Source organism: Microtus oregoni, unplaced genomic scaffold (assembly GCF_018167655.1).
Source record: "Microtus oregoni isolate MIOR12 unplaced genomic scaffold, Mior012 000005F_ref0000423, whole genome shotgun sequence".
In the NCBI taxonomy this organism is placed as follows: domain Eukaryota; kingdom Metazoa; phylum Chordata; class Mammalia; order Rodentia; family Cricetidae; genus Microtus; species Microtus oregoni.
In genome coordinates, this window is record NW_024543064.1 from 5519672 (window position 1) to 5531902 (window position 12231).

Below are 12231 nucleotides of genomic sequence, written 5' to 3' on the forward strand. Positions count from 1 at the left end.
GGGCCCAGCCTTTCTGATACTGTCTCACCCTTGGCACCTTGGGTCTGTGAAGATGGTTTTCCATCCACTGGATCTGAGGAAGGTCAGCTAAGGCCCTAGCCAGGCTTCCAGGCTGCTGCCTGCCTGTGTGTTGCAGGAGTGGCAGCAAGGGACCGTTCTTCATGTCTACTTAGCTCGAGGCACCCCGGGTGACACAGCAGGCAGGGAACTGGAGGTTCAGCCTGGATCCCAGGCCTCAGCTCAGTTCCGAGGGCTATATCAGAATTCTGAATGCTTCTTTCCTTTCTTCTCCCCCTCCACCCCGTGTTCTTCACCCCTACCCACCTCCTACCACACCCTGAGGGTCCTGGGTTTCTCTTCAGTTTCTTACAGGAATATCTGTCCCTGGGGGGGGGGGCTGTTTTCAAATCTGAGTCCCCCCACCTCTTCCTCCATGCATGACTGAAAGTCTCCTATGTCCACTCTGCTTTTTTCCTGGGGAACCTGCTGGCTGGTTCTCGGGTGCACCAATGGGCTAACGTGGCCTTGTTCCAACTCATGTCATGGAACCCTGAGGTACCCAGGACAGCGTCAGGGTGCTGGGTGCCAACTGGGGAAGTCCGCTGGGTGTCAGGACCACTGTAGGCCTCTCTTCTAGAAGGAATCTCTCACACATTAGGGCTTATGGGAAGGCTGGGCTATGGGCTGGGAATCTGCATGTCTAGCCAGCTGCCCTCGCCCCTCCCTTTCCATCCGAGCCTGCAGCTGCTGGGACCTCCCATGTACTGTGTTCCCTGAGCCACTGCTCCATGTCTGTTCTCTCTGCAGGGAGGAGTGAAGGTCCTCATCACAGGCCCATGGCAGGAAGCCAGCAATAATTACAGTTGCCTGTTTGACCAGATCTCCGTGCCCGCATCCCTGATTCAGCCTGGGGTGCTGCGTTGCTACTGCCCAGGTGAGGAGGCTGTACCAGCAAGGGGGAGGGGACAGAATGAGACAGTAGACTCTGAGTCAGCCTTGGGATGACCTTGAACAAGTCGTGTCGAAGAAGTGTGCCCACACAGTCTATTCTATCATCAGTTGGGGTTCACGGAGCCCGTATCAACTGGGAATACCAGGCATGCTCCATGGGGATTGTGGAGAAAACATGGCAAAGGGACTATTTAAAGACTCAATTAGTCAGCTGACATAGCCAAGATGGCCCTGACTGGGGCTGAGCCAAAGTGACAGACAAGACCTGGTGTACAGTAGGGCTGACCTCGCTCCTGCGCCAACCCAGGCCCACCTGCCACACAGGGAGCTCAGGACCCTGTGTTCACAATACTGCTTCTTCTGGGGCACAGGGCAGAGGGGCTCAGGGAAGGCTCCCATGTGTCGGGGCTGTGGGGAGCCACGTGGGGAGGGGTGTCACACTAAGAGCAAAGAACACACGCTCCTTTGAGAGACTTGCCCAGGGAAAACGGTAAGCACACATAATAGGTTTCTGGTTCCAAGGCCTCAGAGACTCGTGGGAAGTCAGCCAGAGCCCTGTGCCCTCTGTGTCTGCCCTCTCCCTCCCCATCCCCAGGCTTCTGCGTCATTGACTTCATGAAGTCTTCAGCCACCCAGTTTATATCTGAGAAGTTTCTGAGTGACCTCAGATATCCAGGCATGTAAACTTGGTAAACAAGTCAGAAACTGATAACAAACCATAAAGAAATGTATCCTAAGACAATTATTTGGTATTCATATAATTTCATCATCTATTAAAGATGAAATCAAATTTGCATCCTAACAAAATAGATGGGTTTGTTTATTTTTTCACAAAATATTAAATCTTGGCTGTTTGGCCAGGTGGTGATGGTACACACCTTTAATCCCAGTATTCAGGCAGATCTCTGTGAGTTCAAAGCCAGCCTGAGCTACATAGCTAGTTCCAAAATTGCCAGAGCTGCACAGGGAAACCCTGTCTCGAAAAAAAAAAAAATCTTGACCATTTGATACTAAAGAGCATAGAATATCTTCAATATTTTCCAGTTGATCAATACCTTGATTTTATAATCATCGATGCTGAGAATGCCAGTTTGCATAAATATATAGTTCAAAATGTGAGAAATTTGTTTAAGGTCACTTTAGAAATTGCTGGAAGTGTCATCCTAAGCCCAGGCCAAAATTCGTTTAATGATTTTTTTTTTTTTAATGAAACTAATCAGCAACTCAGAGAGCAATCTCTGAAAGCAACCATGCTAATACAATACAACCTAAATGGACTAATTTGATACTTACGGGCTGAGGAATGACAGGGAATATTTAGTCTGTTTTCAGTAATCAAGTCGTGTATGTCCATAAGAGCAGAGAACTTGGTATGTACAGCAAACACACCGCAGTTCCTCAAAGACAAGTCCCGGATCAGAGCTAAAGCATCTCGGGCAGTGTTTGCAGGTGGACACGCCATGACAGCCATGCAGAGCAAACCATACGTGTTGTGCATTCAGAACCACGGCTGCAGCAAAGTCACTTGACCCAGCATGGACAGGCACTGCCAGGAGCAGCGAGGAGTCACTGTGCATTTGTGTTGAATTTTTGGTTATTGAATGTTTAGAAACCTCTTACGGTTACCACGCTGCTTCTCACTGTGTCTGTCCACTTGGCAACACCCTATGGCATCATGACCCGCAGTTTAGGGAGCTCTGATCCACCTAGATTGGTATCTCTGACTAACTCATCCTTGACCTCTGACCATATCGACTCCCCCATTAGCCAATGGGCCCCACGAAGGCAGGATGCTGTGTCTTTCTTCGTCACTGTTGTGTCCCCAAGGCTTGTAAAGTACCTCGGGGTGCTGGGGGTCTGTGAAGGGGTTTCCTGGAGCTTGAAAGCACTTTGGAAAACGTGAGCTTTCTGTTTACTTGGGTGAGACTGGGGGAAACTTTGTCTCAACCTCTCGCGTCAGCAACTAGGTGGGCACCTGGTCCACCTAGCCTGGGCAAGGGACAGGAGAGGCAGAACAAGGAGGATGGGGTGGGAAGAGGCAGAGGGACATCCTCCATTGTTTGAAGCCAGAGAGCTTGTATAGGAAGAGTACTTCTAGCAGAGGGCCAGGATGGGGAAGAAAAGTAGGGACTCCCGGGCAGAAGCAGGCTGGCCAAGGTTGTGTGGGCCAACAGGGATCCCCTACAATCTGCTGTGGTCTCCTCACTGCTTGCCTGACTTACTCACCCTGTCCCCTACATGGCACTGTGAAGCTTACAAACCAACCATTCCCCCTCCCCTACTCCTGCCTCCTCTCCCTTGCCCTCCTCTTCCTGCCCCTTCTTCCTCCCCCTTCTCATCTTCCTCCTTGCCCCTTCTTCCTTCTTTTCCCTTCGTCTCCATGTTGCCTTCCTCTGCAACCCACCAGATCAGAATGCCCTGCTTCAGGGGAATTGGCATCAAATGTCCAGCCCAGCCTAGTACCTCCTTCACTCTTCATGCCTCAGGCGGCCAGAGCTGGTGCCTATAGCAGCCTCTCACTGCCGACCCAGCTCCCCTCAGTGCTAAGGCTGTCTCCAGAGGGCCTACCCAGCCCCAGGTCCTCCCAGCAGTACTGCTGAAATTGGACGGCAGCCATCCAGATGGCCACCCTGTGCTAAGACAGCCCATCCTAGCGCGGAAGAGAGGGCGGGATGCTATTAAACCGTCCACTGTGCACCTGCTGTGAAAGGAGACTCGCCTGGCCCATAAATAGACGCTGCTTCCTGTACCTGGCTAAATCCCTAGACCTTGCCGCAGGTTCCTGACCAAGGACAGGGCTTTGCCTGACCCTGTATGGTATCCCAGGTCAGGACGCAGAGGATTCTAGGGGCTGGAGTCAGTCCCACCCAGATAGGTCCCGGTGGACCATGTGTCATGTGTGTAACTTCACCTTGGAGATTTGTGTCTCTGAACCTCGGTCTTTTGAGACCTCCTTCCAGATGGCTGGGAACATGGAAGAGCCAAGGGTCGCGAAGCTCTTGCCTCTGGCTCTCCTCTCACAAAGACAGCAAGGGGAGGGAGCCAGGGCTCTTCTCGTCTCCTCAGGTAGTTCTCATGATCCCGCTGCACTCCGGGGTCCCAGTGCTAATCCACAGAGTCCACCCAGGCTACTGTCTTGCCTAGTCACTGGGACACTTCTAAAATAAGCCTGTCTCCTACCAGATGCCACAAAACTAGAGGCTGAGTGCCATGGCCTGACCGTGGCACTTCCTGTTGGCAGCCAACCTCACAGAGCATGTCCCATGAAGCTAGATCAGTTTTTATATCCAGTCTGAAACAGGTCCTGTTAGGTGATTGATTGATTGATTGATTGATTCACTCGTTCCTTGTTTCATCATCCAAGTCATTTGTAAGAGTCTCCTGATTGCCATGGATTGAGCAGATGCCTAGACTGAAGCCCCAGGAGCACCTGGCTCGAAGAGCTTCTAGTCCAAAGAGCCTGGGTCAAATCAACCAACCTCTCCCTTGAGAGGTGATACCAGCCACTAGGGATGGCATCCTGGGGTCTCTCAGAGGAAACTGAAGCTGATCTTAATGGATAACCCCAGACACTAGAACTAAACTGACCTTGCCAACAAGAGGGACTCAGAGGCAGGTGAACAGAAGCCAGGCCACCTTAGAGGCTGAGAATGGGAAGGGAGAGGAGGCACGGAGGACATAAATGCCAACCTCCTGGCAGCCGGGAGCACCTGCCTGGGCAAAACCAAACCTGACAGAGAACAGAACTCCTCTAAGTTCACCCTGTCACTGCAACACTAGACTCTTGGACTGGGACTGTCCTGAGCCCAGGGGCAGTCCGTAAAGTCAGGCTACCAAGCAAGGCCAGCTGCAGTAGAAGAGAGCCAGAGGTGGAAGAGTCTACCAAGATATCTGCTGGCTTGCAAGCCCCCCACCTGGTCTCCTAGAAGTCATCAGAAGGCAAAAGATGGAACTCAAAGTGAGCAGAACACGGGTTCAGACAGCCCACTCAGCGGACGTACAGGTGATTAGAACAGGCTCTTGCCATGGACTGGAGTGCTGAACATGAAGAGCTGGACCAACAGGGTCTCTGCTGCTGGGGGCTGACACTCTGCTCCAGGGAGACAGAAAATAACAAAGGAACTAGGAGAGGCAGTGAGGACAAGTGAAGAGGGTATACACAGTAGCAGTTCCTTTGGAGGCGCATCCCCTGGAGGCTGGCAGAAGGATGGCACTGAGCCAGATTCGGGAAGGATGGAAGACTGTTACAACAGGCCGAGGATGAGGGGGGCATGGTGGCCCTGAGGCAGGGAGAGGATTGGCACCCTGGAGTCTGATTTAATTGTACTCACGTGGGAAGTCAATGGTTTTAGGCAGCAGAATGATTTGGTCTAAATTATGTATTTAAAAGATGATTCTGAACAGGGTGTGCTGGCACCCACCTTTAATTCCAGCATGGGGTGGGGTGGGGGGACCAGAGTCAGGTGGATCTCTTAGTTTAAGGCCAACCTGGTCTACAGAGTGAGTTCCTGGCTGGCCAAGGCTATATAGTGTTACCCTATATAAAAAAGGATTAAGGATTAGTTTTGAGGGAATGGGTTAGGAGGAACAATAGCCTAAATGAGAAAACAGGAGAACAGGGCTAAGGGTAGGATGACTTTTAGAGAAAAAGATTCCCCTGGTAACCTCCTCTAAGGATGCTACAAGAACCACCCCCCGCCACCCCCCACACCTCCACACCCCCCCATCCCCCCCCCCCGCAGCAGGAACATTGTTGCCTTCAGCAGGGGGCCCTTGTGTCAGCCAGGCAAGGTATGGTTCTTCTGCGCAAAAGCCATGGAGACATGAATGAATGGGGCTGAGAATTGCTGATTGGCTATCTGAGAGGAAGAGAGGAAGTCAAGGAAGCTGGGCCTGATACCAGCAACACAGTGGTAGCCCTCCCCTCCAGCCCTCCTCCCCCCCCCCCCCGCCCCCACATCGCATCTCTGGGGATGGTGGGAATGCCCGAGACTCTGCTCCGTTCAGCAGCGCTGGGAGTTGTGTAGATGTCAGGACAGTGGCAAGAGCAATGGTAGAGGGTCCTTGGCTAGACACTGGACACCAGAGACGACAGCTTCCCCACCTTGAGAGCAGAGCTCCTTGGGATCACACGAAGAGTTCCCGTAGCCCTTCCTTCCCGTTGGTAAACCAGGCACGTCTGTAGGGGAGAATAGTAACCACAGTCTTGGAGTTTTGCCCAGGGATGTAGTCGAATGGCAGACGACTCTGGATATCACTGGGGATCCCTGTCCAGAGAAGCACCATGGGAGGTCCTAGATGACCCCCCCACCACCACCACTACCATGGGTCCCATCCAGCCAGGGAGCAGAGCAGGAAAACCTGCTGGTCACACTTGGATAATGATGATATCCCCGAGACCTGTTTTCTACATACACCTCAGCTGGAGAGAGGCCACCACCGATGAGTTGGGTTTCCCATCGGAAGTGGAATCTGCAGATGTCCTCTGAGGGAAGCCAGAGCTTTGCCCTGTCCTCAGGAGCAGCTGACTTGGATGGCTTCCTCATGCCCGTAGGCTTCTGAAAGCCAAGAGCCCAAACAGTAACACGATCCCATGTGTCCTCCCTGGAAATCCGGCCGACCAGCCGGGGGTGGCCCTGAGTATTGGTGTCCCAGCTCCAGAAAAGCGGTACTCAGAAAACATAACCTGACCCCTATTAGGGGAAGAAGCCCTAGCATAGCCACCGCTGCCTCCGGACATTTTGGGGGGACCACAGTACAGCCTCCAAGATATCACTGGAGACCACAGAACAGCTGCCTCCACCCCAGCAGAAATATTTCTCCTCCTCCAGCTGGCTTTTCTCCTGCCCTAACGAGAACATTTTCATCCATTTATTTAGCTCATTCAGAAGTCGTTGAGCCCTGTGTTTGCACTAGAATACAAGCTCCTGCTTTCCCAAAGTCATTGGAAAGCAGTGTAAGAGTTGAGCTCGCATCTCTGGCTCAGTAGCTACCTGGCCCCCAGCATCTCAGGCCAACAGGGCCACGGTAAGAGCCTCAGATGAAGCTCTGGCTGTCAGTAGGAGGCTGAGGAGCTCCTAAAACACTAAGGGTGTTACCTGAAGTGAGTCAGGACATGGCTGCAGGAGGAGGCAAAATAAATACAAATCCTCACATGTTCCTGACCCTGGGAAGAATGGATGGGACAAGCCACCTGTGCTGAGCTCAGGTCCCTGCCCATCCCAGGGGGCACAGTTAAAACCAAAGAGGCTTTCCAGTGTGTGGCATATACCTTTATTTCTAGAACTCAGGGGTTGAGGCAAGCAAATCTCTAGGAATTTGACAACAGCCTGAACTACGGAGTTCCAGGTGAACTAGGGCTATATACAGTGAGAACCTGTCTCAAACAAAACAAAACTAAACTAAAAAACAAAAAACTAACAAGCAGGGGGTCCTCTGGGGATCCCAGCCAGAGACCTGCTGAATCTGGAGCCTAGAGTTTTCCCAGAAATGCCACCCTTGGGCCTTGTGAAATAGGTAGGCACGGGTAGGGTTAATAGTTGGTTGTTAACTGAAAGAGGGGTAATGAGGAGGGGCCCTCACCCTGACTTCTCTCTTTCTGACTTTCAGCCCACGACACGGGTCTTGTGACCCTACAAGTTGCCTTCAACAATCAGATCATCTCCAACTCGGTGGTGTTTGAGTACAAAGCCCGGGCTCTGCCCACACTCCCTTCCTCTCAGCACGACTGGCTGTCACTGGACGGTAAGAACAGCATCCTGGTTACCTTGTTGGGCACAGAGGGAGAAGGGCTGGTGTGTAGATGTGAAAAAGAAGGATCTGGAAGAGAAGGGCAGGAGGGGGTGTCAGAGTTGGCCAAAGGAGGACCTGCTGAGTCCTCCCCTTGGACTATGAGTATATCCCGTCGGTCTGCCTGTGTCTGGTCACTGCCATGCCCTATCTTAATTCAGCCCCTCTTGGGGACAGATGAAGTATGTGAAGCTGGCTTGTAGCTGTCACTCCTGTCAAGGTGTCTGAGTAGTTAAGCTCCTGGGAGTTACGTGGACCCCAGCAGCAAGTTCAAACAGCTACTATGGGCCTCTAGTGCTGCTTCTGTACTTCCTACAGAAAGAAGGGGGCATCCTGGAGGTATCCCAGTCCTCCACCCCCAGCAGGGTAGCAGCGGAGGTGCTGTGGGGGCACCTCAGGCCCAGGCTTTATTCAGATTCAGAGGTTTGGGTCGCCAGGCTGTGGACCTGAGATCACTAACTAGCCAGGCTGCCTCCCAAAAGCTCATCACTCCCATTATCCCAGCTTCTTGGCTCTTTCTATTTAAGCCTGTGCCCTGTGCAGCTTCTAAGGCAGGCCCAGGCTCATGACTGTGGCTGAAAGTATATTGCAAAGAAGGTAGTAGAAGTTGCTAGCCATGGAGGGGCAGGAGCTTCTAGGGTCAGTGGGGTTGGCCTTGCGTTGATGAATAGGTTTCTTTTATCTAGGGGGCAACAAAATCTCTGCAGGGAAAAAAAAATGGCAAAGACAGACTAAAGGGTTCCAGGGTTAGAGGCTTTCTGTCTTCCCCTTGAACATGATGCAAGATGCCCTAGAGCTGGGGTGGGGTTTTGCAAAGGGTACACATCCAAGACCCTAGTATCTGGAGAGGTCATGGAGGTGACAGACTATGGGGTACCTTTGTTGGAAGCTGCAACAGTGCCTGGATGTTGAAGGGCTATGTACCACTCACACACAGTAACCATGTAGCCTTCTGACTTCAGCCTTTCTCCCATCGGATGCTGCTTCATACCCTGTACACACAGGACTTTCTAGAGCTCAGTGTTTTCAGTCTAACCTTATCCCTGCCCCTGCCCCCATAGCCACAGGATGTCTGGCAGCCTCCCTGGCCCATGAACTCTCCGGAGCTACTCCCAGAGGTGGTTTGGGGTCACCAGGCATCTGTACCCTGGCAGCACTGCCTGGGAGCACCGTGCTGGTGTTGGCAGCATCCCTGGCTGAGGCTGAAGCCAGTATGAGCCGATGACCTGCAGTATGTAACAGAGAAGGGCAGGGTGACCAGGGGCTCCTGTTCAGGAAATCCGGTTTCAGTTTTGCAGAACAAATGGGGAATGGAGCAGGAAGCTCTTACAGAGCCCTGGCTCTCCTGGAGTGACCCAGTCAGCTTTATGAGGGTGGAACCCAAAGATGCTAGGACCAGTATAGAGCCCTGTGTTGAAAGCAGAGTCTCAGGCTAAGCAATAGCTTCAAGCACACAAAACATCGGCTGGTCCCTGGAAGCCCAGAAAGCCAGGTAACCTACTGGTGCTTATGACTAATGGAAGGCAGGGGAGGATGCTGCGTGGGCGGGGGAGGGGGGGGTAGCCTGATTACCTACCTTATAACAAACACACCCCTGGGTCCTAGGCCACATCAAAACCTGCGGCTAAGCTGGGTACCTGCTTCCCAGCTGCCTTCTGTTCCGAGACTGAGTTCTCTTTTCTTCAGGCCTCCAGGCTGAAATACCCTTACCCCTTGGCAGGAGGCAGGAAAAATAGCATCAAGACCAGGGCATCTGAGCAAAGTTGACTTTGTGTGACCATGCAGGACCCAGTTAGAACCCTAGCTCCACACCTATAGGAGACACTCTGAGGGACCAGACTGGTTGGGAAAGGTCGGGCTGCTACCCACGAAGGCCCAGAAGCACTACAGAAGGACCTGGTGGCTTTTCTATCCCACTGTTCTTGGCCAGCAGTTCTTTCAAGTAATGGGAGGGGAGTGGAGGTGGGGTCAGCCGGACTATGTGACCCCGCCTGACTGGGAATCGGGGACCTTCCCTGCTTCTTCTAGAACTCCTAAATGAATGTGTGTAGCTTGCCCACCATTTCACCGGTCTGATGGTCCGTGGGGGGAGGGTATCAGCGCCAAGACCGCCAGCAGCACAATCTGCCCCAGTGCTGGAGACAGCTGAGACAGCCAGCAGGAGGGCGGGGGTCTCCTGGCCTCCCGCCAACCGGTTGGCTTGGCAGTGAGCTTTGTGTGGAGGCAGATGTTGCAGCGGCCAGGCTTTGGTAAGCTTCTCCCTTCCCTCCCTCTCTCGCGTCTCTGCAGCTCAGTCCCTGCCTCGCCACGGTCACTGGGCGCCTTCTCCATCACAGCTCACCACAAGACAGCGGGGACGTGTGTGCAAAGGCGGGGGCGGGGGCGAGTAGACTGCAGCACTCGGAGATTTGGGGCAAAGCGGGCGGGAAGCGCGCGCGGTGCACACACTCCCTCCCACCCCCTCCAAGCGCGCGAGCACGCGCGCATAGCCGCAATGCGGGGTCTTTTCTCACAGCGGCTAGTGACGCGGGTCCCGTGGGGTTACAGTGCACGCTGACTGCTGGATAACGGCGGGTGTTCATAGGAAGAGTGCGAAGCCCTTCCTAGCAAAGAAAGGGGATGACGGGGATGCGCAAAATCGCCGGGATTGCGAGCTGTTAGCCTTACTGTTCCTACTGACTGGCATCGCCCTTCTTCGACTCTGGGGGGCGTTCTTTGCCCCTCCCCTGCCTCAGAGCCGAGGACTATTTGGGAACGAGAATTTCTGCCTTTACTGATTTTGAACAATGAACTTGTTTACCAGACTCAAGGCCAGGTGGGGGCGCCTGGTCCGCAGCACAGAGCACAGAGCACTAGCGCGCAGATGCGCGATGCGCGATGCGCGTGCACGCAGCAGCTGCGGCTCCGCCTTTGTCCTCGCAGCAATCTTTGTCCCCGCTGCAGTCTTTGTCCCCAGTGCTCGGTCTTTGTCTGCTCTGCAGATTTTGTGTGCGCAGCCCCGCCCTACAGAAAGCGATTTTCTTCTAGGTGGTGTTCGGTGGCACAGTCATTTATGTCCCCAAACCACCACTAAGACAAGACCAGCAGGCACGGTTGCAGAAGGGGGGAGGCGCAGACACCGCAGCTGAGTGTCTTCTGGACTTACCACGCCCTCTCAAGACCTAGGGAGTTTCTCCAGACCAGTTTCCCCCCTGGGCTCTGGGTACAAAGCCATGTCTGCTGAGACCCCATTGCACAGGGCAGCCTGTGGTAGCGTGCAATACCTGGTTGTTTCATGACTGCATTCACAGACCCCAGTAAGTGCAGAGAGGACTAAGGAAAACCGAGTGTTGCTCCGCCTTAGTGCTCCAAAGCTTCAGGAAAGGCCCCTTGGAGCTAAGCAGGCTGGCACCAGCCAGGCTTGGAGGAATGAAAGGGTATCGGGAAGCCTCCATCTTTGCCTGTCCACGCTCTGAATACTGCCACTCTTGCCCTTCTCCCCGAGGTCCAGATGCAGAATAAGTGTCCCAGGTCATTTGCACCCTAGGACCCCACGATGGTAAGAGCAACAGGGCCTGCAAGAGGGCCCTGCTCCAGGCTGGAGGTAGGCAAACCTTGAGGTTTGTCTCTCAGGAAACTGTCTGGTAGGGCTTCTGGGAAGCATCTCCTCTGCCTGCCTGCCAGGGCTGTGCCAAGATCTAAGGCTATCTCATCTGTATTTGTGTTCACAAAGAGAGGAAGCCCAGGCTACTCACCACTCCAACACTGGGGCTAAGGACACAGTAGACAGACACTCTTCTGGTCACAGACATTAGGGTACCTCTAGGTGGCCTCTGTCCCTGGAAGAAACAATGAGTGGAACTTGTGAGTGTCTTGTGTGTGTGCCCCGCCCCCATCCGCCACTTGATTATCCTGAAGGGTGGGCTGAGGAGATTCACAGGCTCCCTGCCCCCACTCCTAACCCTGCTGCCTCCTTAAACCTTCCTAAGCTGCTTCTCTGACAGCAGAGAGAACTAGAATGAGACATGGATGCCGCTCTCCTGGGCTGGTCACCTGGACAAGCCTGATGACTTCACCCTGGGGGGGGGAGGGGCCTTGTTATCTCAGGCAAGGAGGAAGCAGGAGCTGGGAGCTCAGGCTTCAATATCCAGGTCCCTGCTCCCCATGCTAACCTCAGGCAGGCCAGAGATCTCGGTCAGCTCACAGCGCAGAGGAGATTATTTTCTGACACATAGATACACATACCCCTCTCCCAGAACCCTGGCTTTGGCCTCTGGAAGACCCAGACCCTTTCTAGAGACAGAAGAAAAAGGCAAGGCCTGGCCTCCTAGTTCAGTCTGATCTGACCTGCCCGCTGTGCAAGCAGATGGGAGAGGGGCAGCTGCCTCTGAGCTGTGATATTGCTGTGAACAGGTCTGGCCCTGGCATGTGGTCCCCTGCTGGCTGGCTTCTAACTCTAGCCTGTGCCCACCAGGGCTGGGGGATCACACAGATACACTGCATTCGATCACA

General features: G+C 53.6%; 1 protein-coding gene across 9 annotated transcripts in view; it reads left to right on the forward strand.

Annotated features, from left to right (window-relative positions):
- Positions 1 to 12231, forward strand: part of LOC121447907 (calmodulin-binding transcription activator 1) — an 829155-nt gene that overhangs the window by 747643 nt on the left and 69281 nt on the right. For all 9 annotated transcript variants that reach the window (XM_041651178.1, XM_041651180.1, XM_041651176.1 and 6 more), the window contains 2 exons: positions 808 to 934; positions 7561 to 7695. In XM_041651178.1, coding sequence (XP_041507112.1) covers positions 808 to 934; positions 7561 to 7695 — 262 coding nt within the window. The remainder of the gene's footprint in view (positions 1 to 807; positions 935 to 7560; positions 7696 to 12231) is intronic.